Consider the following 27,099-nt stretch of genomic DNA (forward strand, 5'->3'; position numbering starts at 1 on the left):
CCACAAGGGAAGCAAAGTAGTTAATGACGTATGTTCCTTTATCTCATTGTTATCTTGCATTGACAATGTGGACTTCGGACTACAGAACTAAGAAGTCTTTTGGTGATTTATCGGATTCTTTGAGGCGACCAATTTACATCTACATAGTAATTCCTTCATATTTACATCTTTGCTAAATTCAAGTACAAAAAAAAGAGTAGGGAACATCGGGTGATGCTCGTTAGTCCGAAACACATAAATTCCGCATACCTAGATGTTCGTTAATCCGAATATCATTTTGTGGCGTTATTCGGAAGGCTGGTAAGTCCAATACTAAAACAAGGTTCGCCATTCCGAAGGATCAGAAAATGTAAAGAAGATGTGTACTAATGAACCATCGGAATAACGATTTTTTTTTTCTTAAGGAACTTTGTTTCAGTTTCGGAATAGCCAACCTTCGGATTCGCGAACATTCGGAATAATTGAATGTGATGGGGACCAGTAATAATGTCTGTTGAATATTGACGTCTTTCTTTCGCTTTCATTGATGCACTGTACTGTGCATTGAGACGGGATTATCTTATTAATGAATATTTTTTTAAGATGTCACGAATAAACACACGTACGCTCTATGGATTATCAATGTCCATCAAAGTGCGTTTGCCTCGCCTGGCTCCTTGAGATAGTCTTAAGTTTTGATTGTGAAGAGGGCTCGTAGTCTATCACGGTCTAGTGTGATAAGAAATATGTCTTTGACTCGCGGCGTGCCTACCACCGACAGGACACATAGGAACGCAGCTTTCTGGAGTATTGCAGCTAATAATGTCGAATGCACCAAATGAAGAATTTCTGCAGTCTTTATGAAGTCAAATGCTTTCACTTGCCTCATATTGAGTCCAGGTAATTACGAAGGCAAAACGAATTTATTCCTCAGAAAGGAAAGCGACTCTCTTGCACGAATTGACTTAAGGTAAGTGAAATATATGCACTAAACTTCTCTAACTTGGGATTTTATTTGAATGCGTACGGTAATCGTGGTAATGCAAAAAGATCGAGCGTTAAGCCGATTTCATTTCTCGTTGTCGTGATTTGTAACAATGCCTGCAGCGAATCAAAATAGGACCGATAATACGTGGAATATGATGAAAGGGTCCCATCTGCGTAATGTAATGACAACATGAACAACGTGTGAAGAACTCTTACTGCGTGTCAGCCGTTGTCATACCTTCAGTTTGCCATACCAAGGAGGTACCAGGCGAGTCTAGTACCTCCTTGGTCATCAACATGAACCCGCCCCCTTCCCTTTGCTGAGAAGGACGGTGAGCTGTTATCCCACCTCCCTGATTATACATGTACATGTAGGACCCATACATAATATCGAAAATACATTCTGATGCATATAATAATGTAATCATATGATGATAATCAGACAGTTGCTATCGTAATGTTATAGTGTATGGTTCAATGAATATTATATCATTCATAGGTTACCAAGTAAAACTACAGTTTCACGATTAGTCCTAGACACTAAAAGTGTCTTTAACTCTTCCATTTGTTCCTCTTACTTTAGATTGTCACAGGCGCCTGGAAAAAAAATCACTGCTTCACTGAAAACGGAACTAAGTAAAGGTCCCAGGTGAAAAAATGGCAACTCCTAATCCTGCCACACCTGTGAAAAGGACACCTCCCTCGCCATCACCGAACCCGTCGTCGTCGCCACCGCTATCGCCATCATCATCGACGCCAACGCCTGACTCACAAGCTTCCACGCCCTGGCTGATGGATCCGAAGGTCCAGTGGTTCCTGATCCTGCTCCATTGGACTTTGGTCCTGGGTCCAATACCCCTCGTCCAACTCATCGTGCTCGTCATAGTCTCGTATTTCATCTACGTCATTCTGACGATCAGGAGGTCGATTCAGACGCTGCCCCAGAAGTTCAAGGATGATAAGGTGCCATTGTAATAATCATTCTAGAGTCATATTTTCCCATAATACAGAAATTGAAACTTCTTCTTTAATTTACAAACATGAGCAGAGTTTTGCGTTTTTACCATGTCTACGGTTTCTGAATTTACGCTGGAACTTTAATAGTACTGAAATTATTGTGAATCTAACCCTTCTGTTTAGTTTCATTTGTTTTCCCCCAATGTCGATAAGACCAAGATACTCAAACTTCATTATTCAAGTTTGAAAAAGAGGAGAAACTCTTGATATGGACACATCTCAATGACCCTACATAAAACATTTATCACTCAGTTCGAAGTGATGTGGAACAAGTCTCTTCCAAGCAGCTAGGTTTATTGCTTATGACGCATACCCACACATTGATGATAACTTATTCATCGATATTTTTTCAGCCTTATATCAATCTAAGAACCAGCAAACACACACGCGCACGCACACACACACACACACACACACACACACACCAATCTATATGGATGTATAATTCGGGTAAATTTGAACAATATGATTTATTCTGTCATGATTTTTTTTCTACACCAGGGAGCTAAGAAGGAGCACTACGACGTAGCGATCGTCGGGGCGGGTCCTGCCGGGTCCACGCTGGCTTACTACCTGGCCAAGAGCGGACGTAAAGTGCTGCTCCTAGAGAAAAAGAAATTCCCCCGGGACAAGTACTGCGGGGATGCGGTGTGCAAGACGGCCGTGGAAATCCTAATGGACATGGGTATCTATGACGACCTCATCAACCAGAAGAAGGCTCACGTGGTGAGATGGAATGTTTCCGCATCACTGGTATCGTTGTAAAGATGCCGAATCAATAATTAAAATTCCCATGTCATGTATGCTATATTATGATTGGCTACAGTGGTGAATACTGAGGAGGAGGAGGAGGAGGAGGAGGAGGAGATGGGGGCGCTAGTGTTGGTAGTGTTGGTGGTGGTGGTGGTGGTGACGATGGCAGTGATGTTTGCGGTGCGGTGGTAACGGTGGCAGATGCGGTGACATTACGGTGTTGCGATACCTGTAGTTGTAATGGTTTAGGTGGCAAGGATGGTATAGGGTTATGGGGGCAATGGTAGATGTGCTTTGCTGATATAGATGACGATCACGTCTTTCTATCTTTCTCTTTCTCTTCTTAAGAATTAACTTTTTATTTCATCATAAATATACGATTCTTTTTTTAGGGGTATACATGCGGATGGGTTTGCGTGTGTGCATGCGAGTGAGCTTCATAAGCATGCATTAACACTTCACCCATCAAAAGTTCTACTAACAAAATAAAATGCTTTTATCTTTAAAAAAAATGATAACAATGTAGATTATCCAATGATCAGCACATAATATCTCCTTATTTTGTTTCCTTGCATTTGTTGTCCAATGCAGGCGGACAGCGGTGGTCTCGTGAGTCCTGGCGGGTTGAGTTTCATCGGCCAGAGCCTTGAGATCATGGGAGATATCCCGGCAGCCATTGCGTGCAAGAGACTCCATCTGGACAATGCCATAGCCATGGCTGCCAAAAAGTGAATCTTTTCTTCTTCATCTATTCTAAAATCATTCAATTACTTAGAATTATCTCGCCTTATTCGGTTTCGTTCGTGTCGCTGCTGTTGCTGACGTGTCATTCATGAATGAGTACTAATTTGATTTGAAACACAGAAAAGACGCCTGGTATCTCACAATTTTTGTACCAAATGGTTCACGGATACTTTTGCACCTGCAGAGACGATGATGTAGAATTGAAATGTTGTCGAAGTAAAATGTAGAATCCCTCTCCCGGATTTTTACTTCATTTTCATTTTTGAAATCATAATTTTTAGCAGATTAGCACTGGGACAAACTTTCGCATTAAAGTGATTTAGAGAATTTTCCCTGAGCAATAATAATTACTAACATCTGACTTACCAAAATGTCCCTCCCAAAATGTTGAAGGGCGGGAGCAGACCTCAAGGAGGAGAGCGCCGTATCGGATGCCAACCTGGACAAAGAAAGTGGTCTCTGGACCCTCTCACTGGAAGAAGGGAAAGAGAAGTACAAGGCACGCGTCCTGGCCTGCTGCGACGGAGCGCCCTCAACGATGGGCACCAAGCTTGGCATCATCACCACTCCACCTCAAGGTTCCTGCTCAAGGTCGTACGTAGAGCCTGGTACTCACAGGTTTAAGGCTGACGGGGTGGTGTTCTACAACAAGGACATGCTCCCAGGTTGGTAGAACGTGTGTTCGCACTCTTTGATAGTTTCACTGTCCCAAAGAAAGTCACCAAGAGCCAGTGTTACTTCTAGGTCCTAATACTCTTCAAGAAATCCCTCATGCCTTTACCATTAATATCAAAATATCTTCAAATAGGTCCAACCAATAATGTGAGCGGATGGATAGACACAGTGGGATTATATCTAACTTGTTCTCTACTCGTATGTATTCTCTCTCTCCCCCTTCTATATAATTATTATATACTATCAATATCCCCCTATCTCCTTTCTCTGTATGTATGCCTACATTTACTTTGCAATATTATGTTTCTGTTATGACAAGATGTCTGTGTGTACATTGCCAAGATGTATAACTTTAATAGTGGTGAATCCTCGCTTGTCAATGGTGCAGTGTTACTGTCACCGCCTGATAAACCACTTTGCTGCTGAGTTGGATCTCACGCTGGTTATTTTTTACATGGTAAGCCATTTATACCGTACAGATATCTCTATGGTCATGACACAGATCTTACAGTGCTACTTTTAGAGAGTCATAACCACTCATCCGTCTGCTTACTTTTTAGGATATTCTGCCCTGTTTCGTCATCCTAACAACGAGCTCAACTATTGTGTGTACGTTATCCCTGGTAATCCAAAAGTCCGCAATGAGGACCTACCCTACTGGCACGATCACATAATGAAGGACGACCCCTACGTCAGCAAAGCTCTGGGTGATAACTTCAAGATCGAGAAAATGCGAGTTGGTGAGGATTAGTATAAATTGCAAATACCGAAATTATATGGGATTGTCTTCTGAATCTTAAGGTTAATTAGTACAGCATTATGAGAGGCGATGTTCACATTCAAACAGCAGCATTTTGAAGCACTGTGTAGTACTGTCTTCTTGGCATTTGGGTCATGGGAGAAATCATGTTGCTGGACTCTTCTTAAAAGCATAATACCCTCATGGACTTTCAGCATTACTATGTCGTATGCCTGAACAATTAATTCGTATACAAATTTGCTTCAGTTTGATGGTTTCAATATGATTTTTACATAAGATTCAATCTTGGAATTGTGATATCTCTCTGATAACGTATCATACATATCTTGCTAGTTAAAACGTTTAACCTTTTATCGTAAACGTTATTATTATCACTCATTTCAGCGAGTCTGAGGTTCGGGGGTGTGCCCCGTTCCTATGACGATCAGGTCATCCTAGTCGGAGATTCAGCGGGAATGATTGACCCCATGACAGGTCAGTAATTTTGTGCATCATTTGCTTTCCACAGGAGTATGTAATGGAGTGAGTTTCAGTGGAAATCATTGCGTTTTAAAAATTGGTGGACAATTCAAGGATCTTCTGCTGATGTTGTTTTTGTGACTGTCTTGAAAGACAATTCACAATCATCGAGATGTTGTGCTTGGTTAAACAACAATTTCATCTTATAAGTTTGATTCTGTTTTCTATTAGTAAATCTGGAGAAGACAATGTGTTTAAATGATGTATTGACTTCTGGACAGCCTCTTCACCCTTCACCCCCCCCCCCCCCCCCCCCCCCAATCTGTTTGTAACAGAGTGACAGTCACTTCGCTGTGCAGTGATAGATACGTACGTTCCGAGAAACAGAAGATCAGAATGTATCCATACTCAAACTGTCGGCATTAATTGGTATCGAAGGTACCCTTTATTCAAAATTGAGCTTGCTCGGTTTGTCCGAACCAATGAATACAAAACATACATATTAATCTGTCGACTATTGTAGATATCACAAAATTCAGTAAGTATACTGTCGCGTTCTTTGTAATCAGGTGAAGGCATTCACTTGGCAATGGATGGCGCTCGTCTGGCGGCAAAGTTTCTGGATGAGGCCCTCACTCGGGGAAATGTGGACAAGGAGGCCATGGAGATTTACCACCAGCAGTGGATGGACAAATTTGGACATGACTTCAAATGGTAAGTAGCGAGTGCCTGCCAAGAGAAAGATATGACCTCAAAATCAATTCTCATATTAACACCATCCCTTATGGCGTGTTGCAAGAAAGTCGAGTTGCAATCAATTGCTAATATCTATTGCAAACTTTGCAACAGATAGATCAATTGCAACTTGCAATCAATCTCAAGTTTCCGTTACTGGAAGGGGGCTTGCAATTAATTGTAAGTTGCAGTTGATTGCAACTTTCTTGCAACACCCCGTAAGACGGATTATGAGGCATCGATAGTATACCGTTACATTTATAAGATTATCAAGAAACGGGAGTATGATACAGGGAGATCTAGTGTAAACCCAATTGAAAATGTATATCATTACACTAAGTTCATTTATTTCAAAGCCTACCAAGGGTCCGTCTTATGAAGCCATCACATAAATATTCTTTACGTAAGTCTTAGAATGGCCAAAGTTGCTCATGTGTAGCTTTGTGAAACGTTCATATCGATATCATGAAGTTTTTTAATAGCGTGTTTCTCATAAGACTTTCATGAAACAGTGAAACAGACCCCTGGTTTGCATGCTCCATAAAATTATCATAAGTCAGTGTGTGGTACGACGAGTACCATATTCTCGGGCTACATATGATTTCATAGACCCCGGAGCCGAAAGCGAATGAATTATGAACATCACGCATAGCTAATGATGAACTGATGCGTGCAGCTTCTTTCTGTGCTTATACAATTTGTGTACGTTATTTTGACTGATCTTGTCGATTGTTTTTCTTGTTATCTTTTTTTTTCTCGGTAGGTCTTCCGCCATAAGCTATCTTCAGTACAAGTTCCCTATTGTGCTAGACGCCGCTACAGCAGCCATTCAACGCAAAGGTAAGTGATGAGTGAGGGAGAATTATACAAGGAACGCTGATAGCTAGAAATAAAATCGTGAAGGTGACGGCGTGTTCTGAAATCTGAAGCCAACTGAGTTGTGGACTTAGACTAAAATGATTCTAACCAGCGCCAGATTGCGAATGAATATCATTAGTTTCATATGAAAGTAGTGTGGTTTCTCTTCACTTGAAGGTATCTTGCGGGAATCGTTTCACATCTAGATTTCTCAACGTTCGTAACGAGCCTGTCTTTTGAGCGTGGATGTCTAGAGCTACCCGAACGTAAATGCGATTGCTGATAAGCCATCGTTAAACAGTTTTTGTTGGTCACGTGTGAAATCCCAGTTAATTTACCCGATAATCATTGTTAGATCATTTCTACTTTCAAGCTATCTGGCTAAATAAAGGAAGTATGCCGCGGGTCGCTCCAGGACTCGTGACAGATAAAACTCAAAGAAATATCTTGGCGTCAGAAATCCATACAGCGTGCTTGAACACGGTTACGGTTACGGTTTTCGGTTTTCCCGCTCCCCGCATAATGCACAATGTCAATGCAGATCATCTACCTTAGATGTGGACTGAACTTTAATTGCACATCCGGTTTTTTTTTTTTTTTTCTGAGGTTGTATTTTCATATACTAGCAATTACAATTTGAAAGTAAATATATCATCAAAGATAATGTCCTGTATGCATGGTAGGTATATGGTAGGGTCAATACATCATGTTTACACATCCGTGACGTTAGTAGAAACCCTTGCTTCATTCACGAAACATGACATATTTCAAAGATGACATTTCTTGAATGTTCCGTGAAGGAAATTACTCTCTTTGTTTGGGAGGGGGATGTATAATAAAATGTCGTCTAATAACGTAAATGACAATCAGTACATAATGTTAGAAATAATCATAATGCAGTCACATTTATCAAGGCGCGATCAGACTGGCAAAAGATCGAGAAGATTAAGTTCGCGATCTTTAAGATCTCGATTTTTTTGTCAGTCTGACCGCGCCTTATGACAGCCCCTTTGATGGCATTGTGGACAAAACATCTTGTCCAAGGATAAACGCACCGGACAGGATTTGAACCCAAGACCTAAGGCGCCGTCACACTGGCAAAAGATCCTGAAGTTTGGAGGGGGTGAGGGAAAAATCCCTAGGTGGAGTGGGAAGTTTCGCGAGAAGTTTCGCGGGAAGTTTGCGGTCAGACTGGCAAAACTTCGAGATCTTAAAGGACAAGTTCACCTTCATAGACATGTGGGTTGAGTGAATGCAACAATATTAGTAGAACACATCAGTGAGAGTTTGAGCAAAATCGGACAATCAGTTAAAAAGTTATGAATTTTTGAAGTTTCTGCTCAGTCACGGCTGGATGAAAAGAGTACTATAGCTTGTGATGTCACATGAGTACAACGATATAAAGAAAGAATAAAGAAAATTTAACATATTTCCAATTTTCTCACATAACAAAAGAACACTCGACTTCTCTCTTTCAGAAGGCAGGGGGAATAATATTACCCTTAATATACGTCAGTAGCAAGTCGAAGAAATGTGCTCTTTATTCAAAAAGTAAAGTTTTGTGAAATTCTCTTTTTATTTTCTTTATATAGTTTTACGCATGTGACATCATACACTGTAGTAGTCTTCTCTTCCAGCAGTGACTGCGCAGATACTTAAAATATTCGTAACTTTTGAACGGATTGTCCAATTTTCCTCAAACTTTCACTGATGTGTTCTACAAATATTGCTGCATTCTCTCAATCCTTATGTATATGAAGGTGGACTTGTCCTTTAAAGATAGCGATCTTAAACTTCTTGATCTTTTGACAGTCTGACCGCGCCTCTTGTGTTTACAATCCAGAGGTTTACCCCCTCTGTGATGGTGCTCCCAAGGTGAATGTCTTCTTGACCAGAGGCATAGAGCAAGACTGGCTCGTTTGTGTGTTTTTTTTTCTTAGCAAATGTGGCATCGAGAATATTTCCCAACAAATGATATACATGATATACGGAGTAATATGCCAATGATATAGGCCTAATCGCACATTACCATGGCGACTTCGCTAGGGTGTATAACATCAAACGCCGTAATGCAACCGCATTCCAGCAATTAACCTGATCAATCAAAATGTGGTAATCATTTAATAGTGAAGGTGTTCCTCATCAGAAGCGGATCTAGAGGGGGTGGGGGGGGGGGGGTTGCAACCCCCCCCCCAAAAAAAAAAAAAAAAAAAAAATGCGGGGACCATTTTTTTTAATACTAGATCTTATCTTTTTTTTTAAACTTGTAATTTTACTTTTTTCTATTTATGTATTTATTTTATTTTGTTATTATTATTATTATCATTATTTCTTCTTTTTTTGGGGGGGGGGGATAGTGGTGTTTTAGATGCAAGAAAACGCCATTTTCACACACAGATTTTCAAAAATTCTCCCTACGGTGGGAGGGGGGAAACCCCCTCCCACACCCTCCCCCCCCCCCCCCCTTTATAAAAAGCTAGATCCGCCCCTGCTCATTACACGGCTTAATAATATCGGCCTGATACAATTATGTTATTGTCTTGTCTTCAGGGGATGTATTCATGGCCAAGTGGGCGGAGATAATGACCGGTCGTGTGCCAAAGATCAATCTCCTGCGGCCGGAGTTTGTCATCGTGGTCGGGTTCGAACTGGTCCACCTACTCGTCCAGCGACTGCTCCTGTCTCTCGGTTTGGGAGGACAAGATAACACGGGAGAGAAGGACGGAAGGGAAGACGAGAAAGAGAAGGAAGAATAGAGTCTTAGGAAAATGATGAACGAGAGATAGGATAGAGAATAAAGGAAGCATGAATGGTCTTACCGTGTCACGACCCTTAAACTGCATCACTCAGTTATGAGATTCTACGATTTCATTAAAACAAAATATTCTGTCAGAACCCATTACATCATGGGCCTAATTAAGGAGTAGGGTAAATGACCAAAATTGTGTTTCTTGTGCCCCCCCCCCCTCAAAAATGAGAAAAAGTTTGAGGTTAGGTAAGCTTTTCGTCTTCTGTCCTAAATGCAGCTATAATCGGCATACGTCTATTGCAGGGTATATTACATAATATGACATGATAATACATGCAAGGTTCGTACCAACACCGAGGCTCGATCATCACACATTGGCCTGTGGTTTCCCGGTGGGACAATTTTATCGCTTCTTTTGCAAAGACAAGTCAATGGTGCGACAATAACTCGACTTCCAAAACATTCTACATGATAATAGCTATAGTTGGGGAATCTTCATTGTAAACATTACTGTACACGAAAATATGTTGTTTATATTACTTGGGTACAAACAAACGACCGTTTTCATACAAACATAAAAACATACCACACATTATACAGTTGTACTTACAATGTTGAGAAAGCACAACTGCTCACTTGAGTTTATGCTGGTATGTGGTTGTTGTTGTTTGATTATTTTCATCTACTTCACATTTAAAATGACATGGTAATGCTTATTCGTGTTACAGATCTGCATTGCTGGTTTAATGCGAAGAGAAATAAAGATTCCCTGATGACGATCTCTTGCTGTGAAAATATGTTCTTCTTTTTCTCCTTGCAAAACGATCATTGAGATGTTCCCATTGAAAAATTTAAAAAAAATGTTAATAAATAACTTAGATTTTATCAAACATAAACTTATTGTTATGTTTCATTATAAGACCATAATTGATATGTTTGTGGTGAACATTGGTTTCAGTACAGGATTAGATAGTTCATGTACACTTTCTTAACGGCAATGTAAACACTTAAATTTTCTCTATTATTGTCGTCAGGACAGAACAGCCATTTGAAGAGACTACTAAACTATACAATGCCTGTGAATGAATGCTAGTCACACTACACTGCAATAATGAAAGAAAAACAGATGACAAAAGTGGTAGCTTTCAGCTGTGTTATCACGATAAATTGTGATTTTATTTTCTGTCATAATTGTGGAATGATTCTTGCATTATTGCAAGAGAGAGATAAAGAGTACATCATACACACTGTACATGTACATGAATATAGAAATCATGCAGGAGTAATCACATTTTGTTTGGATAAGATACAGATTAACAATGAGTACAACTGTCTTACATAATTAAAAACTCAAGCAAGAAAACAAGTTCCAAACCTAAAACACTTTGGGAAAATCAGCAATATTTTCCCAACAAGTGGTAAGATATAAATAGTGTAAGGCAAACAGCATATTCCATAGACCCTTATTTTTTTTAATGAGAGGATGCATACACAACGTTAAAAACCATAGGTGGGATTTCATAGTATAAATGGAAGCAAATGTAATATACATAAATTGTAAGAAAAAAAAAATTTCCTAAAAAATCCACATGTGTGCATGAATACTGCCAACTATGAGAGTGTAATGAATACTTAAGTTCTTCACTTCTTGTGCACTTGTGCGTATAATTGAAGCATACCCTGAACACACTGGGTGAGTTACACTGTCTACATCATGAAACATACTTCAAGATGACACTGGATCAGCCTCAACAGTTCCAATTCTAGAAACCAGTCACAACGGGTGCACGTCACGATTCCTGACACCCAAGAATTATACAGTCCCTAAGTCATACAGCCTGTGAGTTATATAACCCATGAGTCATACAGCCCATGAGTTCAACACTCAGGAAACAAGGCCCATGAGACCGACTAAGCCCTGTGTTGTAATGTCGAGCTCGTGGGTTGTTTTTACCTAGTGTCGAACTCATGGGCCTTATTTGCCTAGTGTCAAACTCATGGGCTGTATGATTCATGGACCTTTTTTCAATGTCTAACTTGTGGGTCTCGGTCTCGTGGGATTAACCCGTCACAACAAAAACGAACAAACAAACATTTGCAAGTACAAGGGTTTCCACTGAAGACTCTGCGAAGGAGAAATATCGTGCATTATTTTGTACCTTTGTGCTTATTTAGTCAATACTGGCAATGTTAACCTTACTCCTATCATCCCTTATACCCTCCTCACTACACACACACACACACACACACACACACACACACACACACACACACACACACACACACACACACGGCCCTACATAGGAAGCATATTATTCCACAGCATAAGTGGATGTACCATACACAGCACTGTCTATGGTACTTCTATTGGTTGAATGAGAAATGCATAATGCATGAGTGTGTGTGAGCGTGTGTGTGTGTGTGTATGGGGTACGGTAGAACATTGGTCCTCAGAGCTTACAACAGTGGGAATGTATAAAGATGTTGGTGAATCTGAATGAAATATGGCATCTACATCCAAAAGTACTGTGACCTTATCAAGTAAACCAACAATGCTTGAACAAACCAGCAGTGCCCACATTATTTTGTACAACTTCACACTAAACTCACCTAATAAGCACTGTGACATTATATAGGCAGCACGGTAATTGTGAAAACTGCTACACCACACATCAGCACTAAGCTGTATGTAAGTACAAGAGTACCTGGACGGATACGTAAAAGCATACTGCACAAGTGTAGATGTAAGATATCTTCCAAATCTTACAACCATCTCAAATCAAATCTGCTGATTAACTTCTACTCCCCTTCCCATCCTACAACACGTTAGTATTTGGCCTATTCTCAATCACTTCTCCCATCACAAGAACAACAGTGTGCATTATCATATCATCACGACAACCATTGTACAGAGGCTATGCAAATTACTGTGTAGCTATACAGATAATAAAACAGAGGGACCCACTCTCAAAGACAGCTTTCCCCCAACCCTGTTTGGGTAATGTTCAGCCAGGTCTACGAGATATTCATAGTGAGAATCTTCACTGAGATCTCACATGGCATGCCTCACAAACTGTACCAGCAGGATGCAATCAATACCTTTATAAGACTATTGCAAGTCTCGCATAGGTGTAGAATACCACATCAGCAAATCACAATGTATCAAGCTCAATCATGGTAAGATCTGATCTATAAACCTGGAATCAAGTATCTGCAAGTTTGAAAGAAGCACATTAGGACACTGCCTCTTATACGACTTTCTTCATTCACTTTCAAATCCAGCAATTAACAGTGAGCACTCCGGTATGTTGTGTCTTCAAAGATTATCAATGAATAACAGAGCAAGCAAATCTTCTTAAAAAAAACAAAAAACGAAAACAAACAAACTTGTTTTGAATTCATGTTAATGAACTTTAAAATAACCTTAAGACTTCAGATACTTGGGGGTCATTCCCTACTCCATAGAGAAGAACTATTTTTTGAAAAGGAATATGCTCTGATACTGGGATTGATTCAAGATAAAGGAATGGTTTTTGAGGGAATGGAAAGCTGAACGGAAAGAGAGAATACGACACCAAACATTCCAAACACTCTTACTGATTTCACATATAAATGAACTTGAAACAAAAGGAGATTTTAGGCTATAAGCACATATCATAATTAATCTTTTAGAAGACTATCCTCGTCTATATGTAATCTCATATAATCATATGACACTTTAAAACCATCATGAAACTATAAAACACCAATATACATACTGTCTGAGGTTGACTTTTGCATCAATGAATACCTAAAATGAAATACATATGCACTAATAACACAATATGCTCTATGAACACTGACATTCTCATACACATTTTATATGTACAAATTTAAAACATTTACACTTTTGTACAGGTTGCACACAAGAATACATATACTCATATATTCTCGTGGAATCATCAAATAAGTTAATGGTGCAATAAATTTACATTGCATTAATAAAGTGGAAGATATCACACATATAAATATTTCAATCCATTTCCCCAGATAACCATAATACTTGCAATTTAAATAATGCTCAGTGAAATCGTCATAAAAATTATTTTCTCCTTGGCATTAAAAACACTACGGAATTGCTTGGAAAATTCGGTGCAAAAGCTTATTCTTACAAAAAGTCAAGCAGTGATTTCTATTAGAAAATTCACAGACACTATGTTAAATTCACACGCACTTGAACGTTGTGACACATTACCAGAAAAAGGCACTTCTACGGGACACAAGCTTTCATTCACATATAATGGGTCAGTCATGTACACAGATTAACAACTTCCTTCAGAGAACAGATCTTTCAAGGAATAAAAGATAACAAACACATAACAGCTTGGTAAATCACAGTGGATACTGTACCGATTAATTTCATTAATTAATCAATTAATTTTTAATTAATAAGATAAAATCAAAATGGCCAATATGAGCAGACAGTTGACAGACATTTGAGAAGCTATAATCACGATTAGTGTCAAGATCACATTTTGTTGATAAAATGAATCTTCTGTCAGTGGTTAGGTGCAAGTACTTACTATCAGCTTTTCAGAACCGTAACCAAAAATGCTTAACAATAACATGTATATAACACTGAGTTGTGGTATATCATCTGAGTGGGATTACAAACAAAATAAACTAGCTGTGTATGAAAACCAGAAAAAGGGTGTCCTTATAAAGACCTCTAATTTCTACAAATCGAATTACAGGAGAGTGCAAAGGAAATCAACATTAATGCGAATATAACTATTATCATCCCACAACTTTGTGAACTGTGCGATGTCGTTATACTTGTGCTTTCTGTGAAGCAAGACGGATTGTCATTTATTATGAATACAGGCCAAGCTAGTGGCTAAATGACAGAATTTAGTATTTTAAATGTCTTTGGTATGTCAAAGGAACATTTCCTGTTTTTCTTTCTTATTTCTAAAGAATTAAAGAACATTGATGCTTCCCTCTATGAAAAAGTGTATTGGTCTTACAAATCTAGAGACATCTTCACAGCTTTCATTTCATAAACAGCACTATCTTGTGACAAGCCTTCATTTTGTCAGAAATGGCTCTCAAAAAGCACGAAGACAATATTTCTATGTCCTTTACTTGAAAGCGCTGGTCAGTTATTTGAAGGTGAAGGGAGGTGGTAGCCATTCTAACAACCCTTCTAGCTCCCCTGCTAAAATTCACATCCAGGAAAACAACTGAGACGAATGCAGTACTTTTTTTCTTGAGTATGACAACAACCTTCCTTCTGGTTTGGCCAAGAGAAACAGAAATATTCTTGGAGTTAACTTAAATTTTACTCAAACGTTTGGGCAATTGATTCTTCTTTAAAAAACTAACCGGTTCAGCACAGATCAGTCATTAAATATCTTTAAATCTTGTTTGTTAAATTATATGCCAATATTGTTAGCATCTTCAGGCATTTAGCCCAAAATATAAAAAATGAATCGCTGTGGAGGGGTAAAACGCAGACGCTTGTTTTTAAAAACCAGCTTTATCCAATTATCATTCAATCCTACAGTTCATGGAGGTACTCTTTGATTCTTTCAAATTACCCATAATCACATCATATCATTCTTTCAAAAGGAAAAGATATATAGATATCAAGAAATTAATGAAAAAGGGGAGATCTACAGTCATAATTTGGTAAGAACACACAGTGTGACTCTTTGGTTTCAGTTAGGGCACAATTTTGACATGAAGACATTTTATTTGAATGGAATATTCCAGCATACCTTTGAGGATTGTTTTGTTTTGTTTTATTTTGTTTTAAATGTGTTTGTGCAAGGAATGACTGTTAAATAGCATCATACCATCACAACGTACAAGTACAAACTATAGCATACACTGTAGGTACACTACAAAACATGATCTAGTGAGCTGGGCTTGATTAGCCATCAAGGAAATGACAACTGCCACTAATACCTCAATTTTTCAAAAGGCTAGTTTTCATTTTGCCTTTCAGATGTACAATTCACTCAGTATTCCTTCAATTCCACTGTATCTCTTTGGGGGATGTTCTTAGTGATGAAACATATCATCACATCATACATTTTAACCAAACAACTGAGCAGATTACCTCTGCAAAAAGCAGTTTTGGCACATTCAACATCTTTGGTTTGGTGCTTCATACTTCAGCAGCATAGCTGACTCCTACACATGCCCATGGAAAATTGTCAATGATTTGTGCCAGCGTCAACTTACGGTGCACTCATACCAACCTGCATTCAGGTAGGACTGATATGTGATCCAAGTGCAATCCAAGGTGTCATGGTTTCAACACATAATAGCTCACCAATGTCAAACATACGATGTTTTTGCTGTCCTTCGAAATCCAGTAAAGGCTTTGTGCAGTAAAATGTCTGTGGAGTTTACACCTTTCTTTTTCTCATATGACAACATATTCTTCAAAATATGTTGATCATGCTTGTGCTGCATCAGATACATAATTGTGAGTCTGTCTGTGGGTGCATGTGTGTCACAGATTTAAGTACTTGTGCCTTCTCTCATGCTAAGTATAATCTGAAAAAGGGGAACTTGATCAGCAAGGTGATGACTGGTAAACCCTCTGTCCTACAACCTTCCTCTCTCCATCCTTGGTGACGATTGTGGAGTCTCGGGGTGATGAGATGGGTGTCTTGATGCCCCCATTCACCATGGGTCTGTTGGGAGTCAGAGGGGTGCGTGGAGAGTTCACCAGCCCGAGGCTGTCCGAAGACGTGGTGCTGTCTAGGCTTCCCTGTCGGACCTTCGTAATCTGGCGCGGATTCTGCACGGCACTTGCTGCGGAGGGGACGTGGATGACGCTCTGGATGGACGAGGTTGATGAGTACAAGCTGCTATTTGTGCTGAGAGCACTACCAGGTCTGCGATTCATGTACTGGTTGGCTTGTGAGGTGAGGGGAGAAGCCCGTGCCTGGCTCGAAGTGTCTAGGCTGCTGTTGGGACTAGGGGTATTGTCAGTGAGAGATCTCTGCCGAGACAGCATGATCTGTTTGTAGTCCGGGGGCGGGGAATTGTTGAAGGGTTTTGTATGTGGCAAGGTTGGCTGGTTGTGATAAGGGTGGTTGTAGGGCGGAGTCTCCCGCTGAGAGTCCCCTCGGTCTGGATCACTGGACACTGAGCTACGTGGGTAGGTGGAACTCCCATCACTACTCTCACTACCCCCTGACATTCTTTGGTTGTTGTTATTAGTCCTGTTTAGGCTGGGAGCAAGATTTGACTGCAATAAAACTCCCTTAGTGCCAGGTCTGTCTGGACCAAGTCCAACTGGACCATACCCATTAGTCCTGCTAGGAACACCACCATTAGCTTGCACATACGGACGAGGATACTGGGTATTAACTGAACTGCCCTGCAATTTTTGTTCAAAGAATGCTCGAGGAGGCTTGGCCTTGATTGGAGGAGGTGGCCTACGCTCTGCCTTCTCCAAAGTTCCTACCATGGAGGACATGGGCGCACTCTTGGTCTCTGCATTTGCTGTATGATGGTGAATTCTGCTTTCTACTACTGTGGCAGAAACGGGCCGATGAGTTGAGGCAACATTTCTGCCTTGCTCTGGCACAGAGCTGCTGTTATTGCTAGAGCTGTTGCTGCCGGTGACAACTTTGCTGTCCTGGTCCAGTGGACTGCTCCTGTCCTGGCTGCTGTTTCTCCGCAACTTCTCCCTGTTGTGCTGGAGGTCAGAGTACTGCTGCATTCGCTCGACGGCAGTCATGTGCTTCATGGTGTCGCGCAAAACCCTCATGGCAATGGCTTCATGTCCAAGGGTCTGCAGGGGGGATGTTCTGTTCTTCTGCCTGGCACCCTTGGAACTGTCGACACTATCGGTGCTATTCTGACGGCGCGTCTTCCCAGAAATGACAGGCTTCCCAGCCGGACTGTTTCCACGACTACTATTCCTAGAGGTTTGGCCCAAAGCATTGACAGCAGCACTAGGCAGGAAGACGTCTCCTGGTGATGGAGATCGACTGGGTCTGTTGGATCCAATCTTCCCCTTACCAGTTGGACTAATTCCTCTTACAGTCGGACTCAATCTTTTCAGGGCAGCAAGGGTATAACCACGTTCACTCACGATATCGTCAGTTTCATCTATGAAGGCAGGATTGACTGTTCCAACTACAGGGGAATTGGTTCCTCCAATCAACGACTCCCTGGATGATCGCTGCGACCCAAGAGAGACTGGACTGTCCGAGGCAAGTCTCATGGGAGGTGGAACAGAATCTGGACTGAAAGCATTTTCATCCTGCAAGAAGGCCAGGACCTCCTCTGGTATTCCTGGATGATTCGAGGTGCTCTTCTTGTGCTCAGTCCCATTCACCTGCTTCTGCAGCGCTGGGTCCGGAGTTGAGGGAGGACTTGGTGACACCGGGGACAGCGCTGGGTTGTTTAGGCTCAAGGAGTTCATGCTGGAGTTCTGGTAGTCCGAACTACCCCGCCAGATGTGATTCTTGGGTGTTGACTGGAGGTGGTTGCGGCGACCCTCCTTGACGCTGCGCACAATGGACCTTGAGATCTTGCTCTGAGGAGGGACAGCCTCCCCAGCCTTGAGGGAGTGGCTGGAGATAATGGAAGTTCCTGACATGGCAGAAAGAGAGAAGCCTGACATCCCAGACATGGAGGTCCCTGACGTCTCTGAGTTCAGACTCTCCATGGACGAGAAACTCTCCAAGGGGAGGGTCTTGGGAGCCTCAGTTGGATCTGTAAAGAAGGACATCCAAACACAATGTATTAAGTTCCACATTCATGATAGCTGCAATACCATCAATTATATGCTTCAATTGAATGAAATCCCCAAAAGATGCATGTCAATCTAGGGTCATATTCAAGGAAAAATGACACACTGCTTCAAAAGTAAAACTTGCGATTCAAAATTAAGTCAACTGATTGGTTGTGAGCTGAGCAGATTGGTGTCATTTCTGTTTAACCTCTTCCCTACAAGTTTCCACAGTCCTAGATCCATTTCTACAGAGCCTTGAAGGCTACCATATGTAATGGGTTAATCACTACAATGGAAACTTTCCACAGGCGGCATCTTCGGATATATATTACAAATGCCCCAAGCCCAAAGAATGAGACACTTACTGAAGATAGCCAGAAGTCCCTGCAGGGTGTAGTGGATGACTTTCCTGCTCACTTGTTTGCTGGTGATGAGTAGCACCTCTTCCCGACCAACATCAATCAAATCGAATCCTGCAAGGACAAAGTCAAAATTACATGTCCAACAGTGAATACTCTGCATGGATCTTAGAAAGGATCATACAAATTGTTTTGACCTGTTTACAACAAATATATTTGTATTCATCATGTACATGGGACTATGTTCTTGTTTACACATATGTGAATGTCACACAGGTATAAACAGAATCTTGCCCATGTCATGCATGCCTGCATCAGTTTTCATAAGCATCAAGCATACGAAAAAACATAAACATACTGTAATTATTAGTCACAAGCTGTCTGCACCACTATATCCTCTCTTGTTAAAAAGTTAGCCATCTGACAGTATCACAGTGGCTACTGGTAACACTCCTGAAAAAAAATAATAAATACACTATGTACCATCCCTACTTTTGCAAGGTAAGACATAACGCATTCACATGACTTTGTTCTTTTTGTTTTATCCACTGACACATTCTTTTACTTCTATTTTACATATTGTTATCCATCATCATTTTGTTGCAGACTAATATATCATACATAGTTCATTTATATGTGTATACACCCGATACTTGGAAATACATTTTCCTTTAGTACATTTATCCTAACTGTGATCACTTCAGAAGAGTCAAGAAAGAGTTTGTTTCTGTTTGTGGTGGCTTACCTAGTGAAGCCAGAAGCTCATGGCAGCCGGGTGTCCTCCACAGCTTGGCCTGGACTGGCAGCTGGATCCCTCCTTCCCGATCTCGGCTGTATTTTGACTGCACATGCTGAAGCTGCTCCAGGTGAGCAACGAATACGTAGAGATGAGATCATTAGCTCACTGTGCTTCACTACCTCCAAATGCTTCACTCATTACCGATTATTTGTTTGTTCTTCCGTCCTAGATAGCTGACAAATTCTATTTCCAATTTTATAGCATCCGAACTACAGACAGTACATATTCATTCTCATTTAAATTACTATCATATTACCTTTCCATTTGCTTCCTGAGTGATCAACTCTTTACTAACAGCAACATATGTCTGCAGTACCATCCAACTCTTATGTTCTTTCTCATTTTTCCCAATGACACGTGGCTGCATTTCGGCCACATTGCATGTTGGACATCATACAATCGCTTAAATGGTAAGATAAACTTTGTGCACACAGTGTGTGAAACAGTCTGGTATCTCAACGGTCCATCATATGATATTTTGCCTGCACAACCAGAAACATATCTCTGGGGTACTAAGAGTTAACACTGATGGCTAAACTTTCTTACATCAACAACTACATATATACACTAAGTTCAGGGTTTTGGCACTGCTTTTACCAAAAGTTGTCATGAATCCCTGCTGGCATTATTCTCTTCTTTTTTTCATACATCCATACTGTCCTCTGTTTGCTGGAGTGCCCATTTTGCCCATTGGCACAGATGTCTGGAAGCTCATTATCAATAAATTGAGATTATCTAATCCCCCAATACCTCCATTCCACATATATTTTTTTCTCATCAGTCACTCACTGGAAGCAAAGTCTGTTGCTTCCGGCCACCCATCGAAGTGTATCGGATCGCAGTCTGATGATTGCGACTTGTGTTTGATCGGATCACCGCACGACATGTCCGACACTGACCAGATGGTCGACCAATGTGATCTGATACACTTTGGTGGGTGGTCAGAAGCAACAAACTTTGCTTACGATGAGTGACCGATGAGAAGCAATCTCTGTGGAATGGGGGTATAACAGCTATTGTGCCATCATGTCCTTTCTACTGGACTGAGAAACTTTGCACATTAGAGTAGATTATTGAGTGCTTATGAAAAATCTTGACCAGTTCAGAGACTCCAACCCCAAGCACCTTCTGATCTGGAGATTCTCCCGCCTGAAACCCCTAGCAAACGGGAGACTCCAACTTGATGTGCGCAAAGCGTGAAGTTCCTTGTGGCTGGGGTCCAGCTCAAGGGTTCTAGATGTTATCTCATGCTATCTAAGGCTTATTTTTCAACATACGATTACACTAAGTAAGCAATCATTTCAAGCGGGAGAAATTAAATCTCAAGCGGGAGAACAGGAGATTTTTGCAAAAATGGGCTTTCGGCGGGAGATCTCTCGTCGAAAGCGGGAGAGTAGGAGTCTCTGCCAGTTAAGCTACAGTGCATTTTGTAAGTGCATGGGCATATACATTGTAAAAGGTTAAATATTGTACTACCCTGACTGCAGTATCACCACAACAATCATGAACTGCAAGACAACAAAATACTTAGAATCCACTATAGCAAAGACATTAACATAAATAGGCATAACTCACAGTATACATACTATATAGTTGCAATATAATAATAGCAAGGTAAGTTACGGTGCTAAGAACTGTCTGAACTACAGTAACACTCTGCCAAGATAGAAGTGTATAGAATACTTGAATTCAGTGTCAACCACACATAACAGACTAATAAAGAGAACAGCCAACAAAGTGAGTAAGAAAGACAGCAAGAAGAATTTTTGTAAGCCAGAATTTAAAACATTAAAGGTACCAAATCAAACCAAAAGATTTTTCCCCTATTTTTTTTCACAAAATTTCAGTGACACATAAAAAGGTACATTGCATGAGAAGAGAGGATGATACATTATAAAAATAATAATGAATCTGTACAATGATTTAAACTTTGCAGGAGCAATAACAACAATTAAATCTTGCCACCTTTGAAATTAACAATCATTGGAACAAATGTACATTCACTGTCTAAGTATTACTTGAAGAGAGTCCAAAAGTGCGGTGATCAATAAACTGACAAGTACTTGTCGCACTGAATGGCAGTACAAAATTGAATGTATAAATGACAACCTATTGAAATCAATCAAAGTGGAAATGAGGCTGTTGCTCTTTCTAAGTATTTTGGAGGCAGAGAATGAGAATGGATTAATCACAGCAAAGAGAGAGGAGAATATATCAAGAATGAGAGTGCATGGCGGTGAGAGTGCATAAAACTTAGGAATAGGTTGGATGAGGACATTGTGTATGAGGGTGAGGAGACAGAGGCAATGTGAGGAAGTGATACCAAAACAGGAGGAGGTGTGAGTGTGGGTGTCTAGAATAATTCATAGCATGCTTTGGTGTCACTGACTCATGTGCACTGCTTGCAGGAGAGTGTACAAGTTGTAGGTACACTAGGGTGAGGCAAAGAGGTCACTCCGTGCATGTGCGCACATAATATACACATATGTTTGATGGTAAGTGTGTGCCTGTATCTATGTATATATGTCTGTATTCAGTTTTAAAGCATAATCATGTGAATGTGTATGCTTTTGTGTCTGTGAATGAATACAAGTATACTACCAAATATGCTGAATATTTTGCGAGGTTTTTATTTTCGCGAATTTCACGAGTCAGGTGCTATTTGCGCAATTAAAGACACAAAAATAATGACTCTGACTCCGACATGAATGTGACGCACACGTGTACATTTCTCCATTCAGTACATTACTCCACGATCGCGAATTTTACCACTGGTGAAATTGTCGGGAAGTCCCGATCCACAAAAATTTAGACTCGCTAAATATATGGCGTATACAGTATATGTTTGTGTCTGCGTGTATGTGTAGGTGGTGTTGTGGGTGTACTCAGTATTATACATCTGTATGTGTATGTGCATGTTTATATGTACATGTATTCTGTATGATCTTAAAAAGTCAGGTCATTGGTTAGCTGTAGATGTAAGAATAAAAACTATGCAAGAAGAGCAGTGTGCTAGTGTGTCACCCTTTTAAGTGTGTGGCAAACAGTCCAGTTTACTAACATACTTTGGCTTTTTGCTCATTTTACTTAGAGGGGTTGTTCTTATAACAAGGAAAGACTACAGTGTATATCAGTATTGCCTGATATAGCATACAAGTATTGACTGCTTCAAGGGGTATGGTCAAAACTATTTGCCTAGAGGTGATTTCTCAACAGTGCTAGTATGTCCCAAGATGAAGTTGAGCTGCACAGCACTGCTGAGAAATCACTGTGGGCAAGTAGTCTTAACCAATATGCGATATTTGTTAAGTAGTCTTAACCAATATGGATATTTGTTTTACATCTGTATATACCACATTCCACTTACAAAGTGTAGTTCAAGATGTTTATTGAACATGAAGTTGTTGTATGAACGGTCAGAAAAATTACATAAAGTATCATTTCACAATGCGCCAACAAAGATATGAGCGCAAGATACTTTCACAATGAGCGACAACACGCAAATATAATACGCACACAAGATATACTTATGCACATCTTGAAAACCAGTAGCTGACTGCTGGGCAGTATAGCGAAAACTATTTACTGCACCTTTGACCAATCAGAATTGAGGATTATCAAATGCAGTATATAACAACAACACCAATGCATGTTTTTCAGGTTACAAGCGATGAAATTTATTCCAATTGAATGGGTGAATTGAAAAGCCCATTAAAAGAAAAAAGACGAAAAATGCAAAAATTTGAATATGTTAGTATAAAACTGGCATATCATCTCTCCTAATTGTGAACTACTGTGTGTATGCATGTGCATCTGTGTTGGTGCATTTGTGTTGGTGCTTTGTGTTAGTGTCTACCATATGTTTCTGGACAGTCCCAGGGGACTGCAGGTAGCTGGGTATGTGTAGGCTGCTGGCGTCCAGGCCTGTGGGGCTCTCCCCCCGCTGCTCACTCCTCAACTTCTCCAGCTCAATCAGCAGTGCATACAGCTACTCCCCAGGAGAGTTTGGGATGAGATGTGACAGATGAACGGATGAATGGACAAATGAATGAATGGACAAATGAATGAATGGACGGATGGATGGATGGATGGATGAATGGGGGGTTGACGGAGGTGGTGGGTGGGGCAGGGCAGGGCAACATATATGGCAAGGGCAGGGTGTGGGGTGGGAGCGGAGCAGTCATATGCGTTGAGATGCAAAATGATATAGGCATTATTAGGGTGTGATAAACTACATTAAAGCAAAGCTGCATTATGATATACATTGAAGAACATGTAACACTGCATTTTGATATACAATGGCACAACATTGACAAAGCATTATGGGGGTAATGCTTCCAGGTTCTAACGAAAGCATTTGAAGTCTCTAAATGCTGCAAACGTCACAGGACAAGCAACATTCCATTTATTTATTTTTTTTTGCACAACACAGGAGGGACTGTGTGATGGGCATACAGTTGTTGATCTACAAGCAACTAGATGTACAATGCATACACTGACACATGTAATGAATTTCATCTCTACCCACTCACAATAAGGGTAAAGGCACGTCAAGTTAGTGCCGACTACATTGAATAAAACACTCGGTATGCATTTATTGCAGGAATAAAGTCAGCATATTTCATCCCATTCTACATTGTATACATTTGGAGACACTTTTCTGCGTCATCTGTACGAGAAAATCTCAAGCTTAAAGACAAATTAAAAATCTATAGGCAGCAATAATCATGCTGATAAGCTCTAGCAGTATTTGCACTGAACAGATTACATATATGCTGTCCAACCTAAAACTCAGGGCTGCTAAAATCTGCATATCACAATGCAGACTAATGCAGGGTTTTAAAAAAAAATATATGTTAAAAATTATACGCTGGCTTAGATATGCACAAACTGCACCCAATAAGCATACTAAATCAATTTCGAAAGAAACATATTTTTCATTTTCAAAATACATTTTCTTAATTTTAACGAAAATAAAAAAGAAAGACACTTGATATTATAAAAGTATACAAATTGGTAGCTATGCAAACTGTACACATAGATCTTCATAGGTCACATAATATCTACTCACTGAAGCTGACATTCTAGACACTCACCATTTCTATGATTTCAAGAGCTGCTTCGGGTGATGGGAGCAGCTTTGAGATGGCAAGGTTGGTTTGGTTGGACAAGCCTGAAACACGAAAAAGAACAGATAACTCATTACAAAGAAACTGAAGTCAGCACTACATATCATTCACTCAACTGCTAGATACCCAACCATAACTGCTTCACCACCATACGGTGATCTTCATAAACCATATGGTGATCTTCATAATATACTCATACATGTGGCAAACATCTGATTTTTCACACTTCAGAGATTATTTCAGATGCTACCACGGACCCCCAAATTGAAAGAATTCTGTATGCACTTTCCATTTTTTACTCTATTAAGGAAAGCATACTTGTATGTAACTAAAACAGCTTTACACTAAAACATGATGAAATATACTTTTGCAACAAACATAAAAGCATAGTTTTGTTTTGTTTGTTGTTGTTGTTTGTTGTTGTTGTTGTTGTTGGTTTGGTTGTTTTTTTTGTTGTTGTTGTTGTTGTTTTTTTTTTTGGGGGGGGGGTTAACTTAGCAAGTTACAGCTAGAGTATAGGAAACAACCTCTGGTTTTTAATGTCAATCAGAGCCCAATTACTCTTGAAATCATTGTGTTGTTTCCTAATCCCCGAAGAAACTTACCGAGCAGGGCCTGCAGACTGGCACTGGCCTGTAGCAGCCTGTCCCCTGGGTCAGACTGGGGGAAGAAGACAGAAGGCGGGATGGTGGGTGAGATCTCCTCCTCAAAGCGGAAGCCCACAGACTTCAGCAGTTCCTGCCACCCCCTCACTGGCCCCACCCGCTTCGTGATGCTCTGCTGGGTGGTGTACATGGGGTTGGTCTGGCCTCGGTTGATACGCTGCAGGGACTTCTCAATCTGGCGGGGAGGGGGGGGGAGGACAAGAGGTGGGAGGGAATGAGATCAATGAAAACATGAGGTCATCTTAACATCAGTAATGATCTCAGAGAGCTCTGACATCCTTTCTAATTTTCTTAATGAACACTCTTCACCACTGACTTCACATAGGCACCTATAAACTACTCATGCTTGTTCTTTAACCTACTTTAAGTTAACTCTAATCACACACACTAAAACTGTGCATAAATTTTTGTCAAGAGTTGCTGTACAAATTGTGACAGTCAACAGCACTTCTCTTACTGGACAATCAAATATTACTTCTACACAACTATCTATAAAGACTATCAAATCTAAATGTTGCACATCAATATTATTGTCAATCCACAGAGCAGTATGAGGAGTTCCTTGTCAGCTGGCCTTTTTCTGGACACCTCCTGAGAATGTACAAATTGATAATGCAAGCATACTCATCTTCAAAGAAACACTACCAAGATGAAGACATTTCCTGAATGTGATCAATCACAGGATACTCACCAGATGAAGCAAAACCCGCAAGGCGTCTCTACATTTGGAGGGGGTGGTCAGGATGTCACCCAGGGCATTGCCAAACATGGCGCTCTTGTTGCTCAGTCTGGCGTCGCATCCGACGAGGGCGAAGCCCGCCCAGTTGGACGGATGGGAGAACTGTTTCACCTCCCGCACACTCTTCATGGCCGCAGTCACCGCTGCGCTGGCCTTGCTCCCACCAAGCAGACGGTCGTACAGCGCCCTCATAAAGACCTGGACTGCTGACTCGGGCATGGACCAGAGTGGGACCAGCACACTCTGGGCCCCCGCCGCCAGGAAGGAGCGTGCAAGACCGATGACCGAGTCGGAGGTGATGCGGCCACCGCCACGCCCTTCGTTGCCATAGGGACTGAGGACCACCAGCTTGGCTGTGAGGCGGAGGTCTAAGACATCAGCTGCTGTCAGCAGGAAGTCACTGAGAGAGGGTATGTCTGGGCGGGGTCCATCCATGGAAGAATCCTCTGGGTTGTTCATGTCATTCAGGTCCAGCTGCTCTGGTGAGTTCTGATTATTGCCACTGTGATGAAAACATTTGACATATTTAATTATGGATAATGGAAAAACAAAACAAATTACATGTAGTTCCTTGTCCCCTAACAATGACAAATATAGAAAAGTAAAGACTTCATCATAACATGATGATGAGAGACAAATTCACCATGGATTTTTTCCCCACCTGATTGATCTCAATTGGGGAAGCAGAACTTTCAGTAATCATGTCCTAAACGTACATCTGTATAATGTCTATGTCATCTGTGATATGGTAGCATACACAATTCACCACAGACTTAACCCATGTTTGTAGCAGTTAAACATGAAAATGTAATAATCTTATAAGGACCTTTACCTGTAAAATACAAGAGAAGATAACAGATCAAAAAGTACATGAATACTAGGAAGATACTTGTTTATTTGAAAGCATTTTGTGGGCTAAGTTGACTTGCTAATTCATTGTGTGCATACA

General features: G+C 40.6%; 2 protein-coding genes across 2 annotated transcripts in view; one reads left to right on the forward strand and one right to left on the reverse strand.

Moving 5' to 3' along the window:
- The first annotated feature begins 1,743 nt into the window (after positions 1-1,743).
- Positions 1,744-9,723, forward strand: LOC139734160 (conditioned medium factor receptor 1-like). Its single transcript, XM_071644964.1, has 9 exons — positions 1,744-1,929; positions 2,485-2,709; positions 3,328-3,464; positions 3,874-4,145; positions 4,716-4,895; positions 5,300-5,389; positions 5,944-6,088; positions 6,873-6,949; positions 9,518-9,723. Exons 1-9 carry the CDS (start codon positions 1,759-1,761, stop codon positions 9,721-9,723), a joined length of 1,503 nt encoding a protein of 500 aa, XP_071501065.1. The 5' UTR covers positions 1,744-1,758.
- Positions 9,724-16,281: 6,558 nt separating this feature from the next.
- The window catches only part of LOC139734192 (tetratricopeptide repeat protein 28-like), a 139,870-nt gene continuing 129,052 nt past the window's right edge, over positions 16,282-27,099 (reverse strand). Inside the window, exons 11-16 of the mRNA XM_071644997.1 lie at positions 26,103-26,652; positions 25,352-25,586; positions 24,714-24,790; positions 19,564-19,675; positions 18,825-18,932; positions 16,282-18,440 (exon numbers count right to left, since the gene is read on the reverse strand). Coding sequence (XP_071501098.1) covers positions 16,282-18,440; positions 18,825-18,932; positions 19,564-19,675; positions 24,714-24,790; positions 25,352-25,586; positions 26,103-26,652 — 3,241 coding nt within the window. The remainder of the gene's footprint in view (positions 18,441-18,824; positions 18,933-19,563; positions 19,676-24,713; positions 24,791-25,351; positions 25,587-26,102; positions 26,653-27,099) is intronic.

The sequence above is a fragment of the Diadema antillarum genome, unplaced genomic scaffold (genome assembly GCF_040938485.1).
Source record: "Diadema antillarum isolate AM-2024a unplaced genomic scaffold, OU_Dant_1.0 seq00000512_RagTag, whole genome shotgun sequence".
Lineage (NCBI taxonomy): Eukaryota > Metazoa > Echinodermata > Echinoidea > Diadematoida > Diadematidae > Diadema > Diadema antillarum.

Bases quoted from the DNA above. Each gene is read 5' to 3' on its own strand.
- LOC139734160 (XM_071644964.1), top strand. From the start codon at position 1,759: ATGGATCCGAAGGTCCAGTGGTTCCTGATCCTGCTCCATTGGACTTTG. The intron at 4,896-5,299 runs GTGAGGATTAGT...CACTCATTTCAG, and splicing joins GATCGAGAAAATGCGAGTTG to CGAGTCTGAGGTTCGGGGGT. The intron at 5,390-5,943 runs GTCAGTAATTTT...CTTTGTAATCAG, and splicing joins AATGATTGACCCCATGACAG to GTGAAGGCATTCACTTGGCA.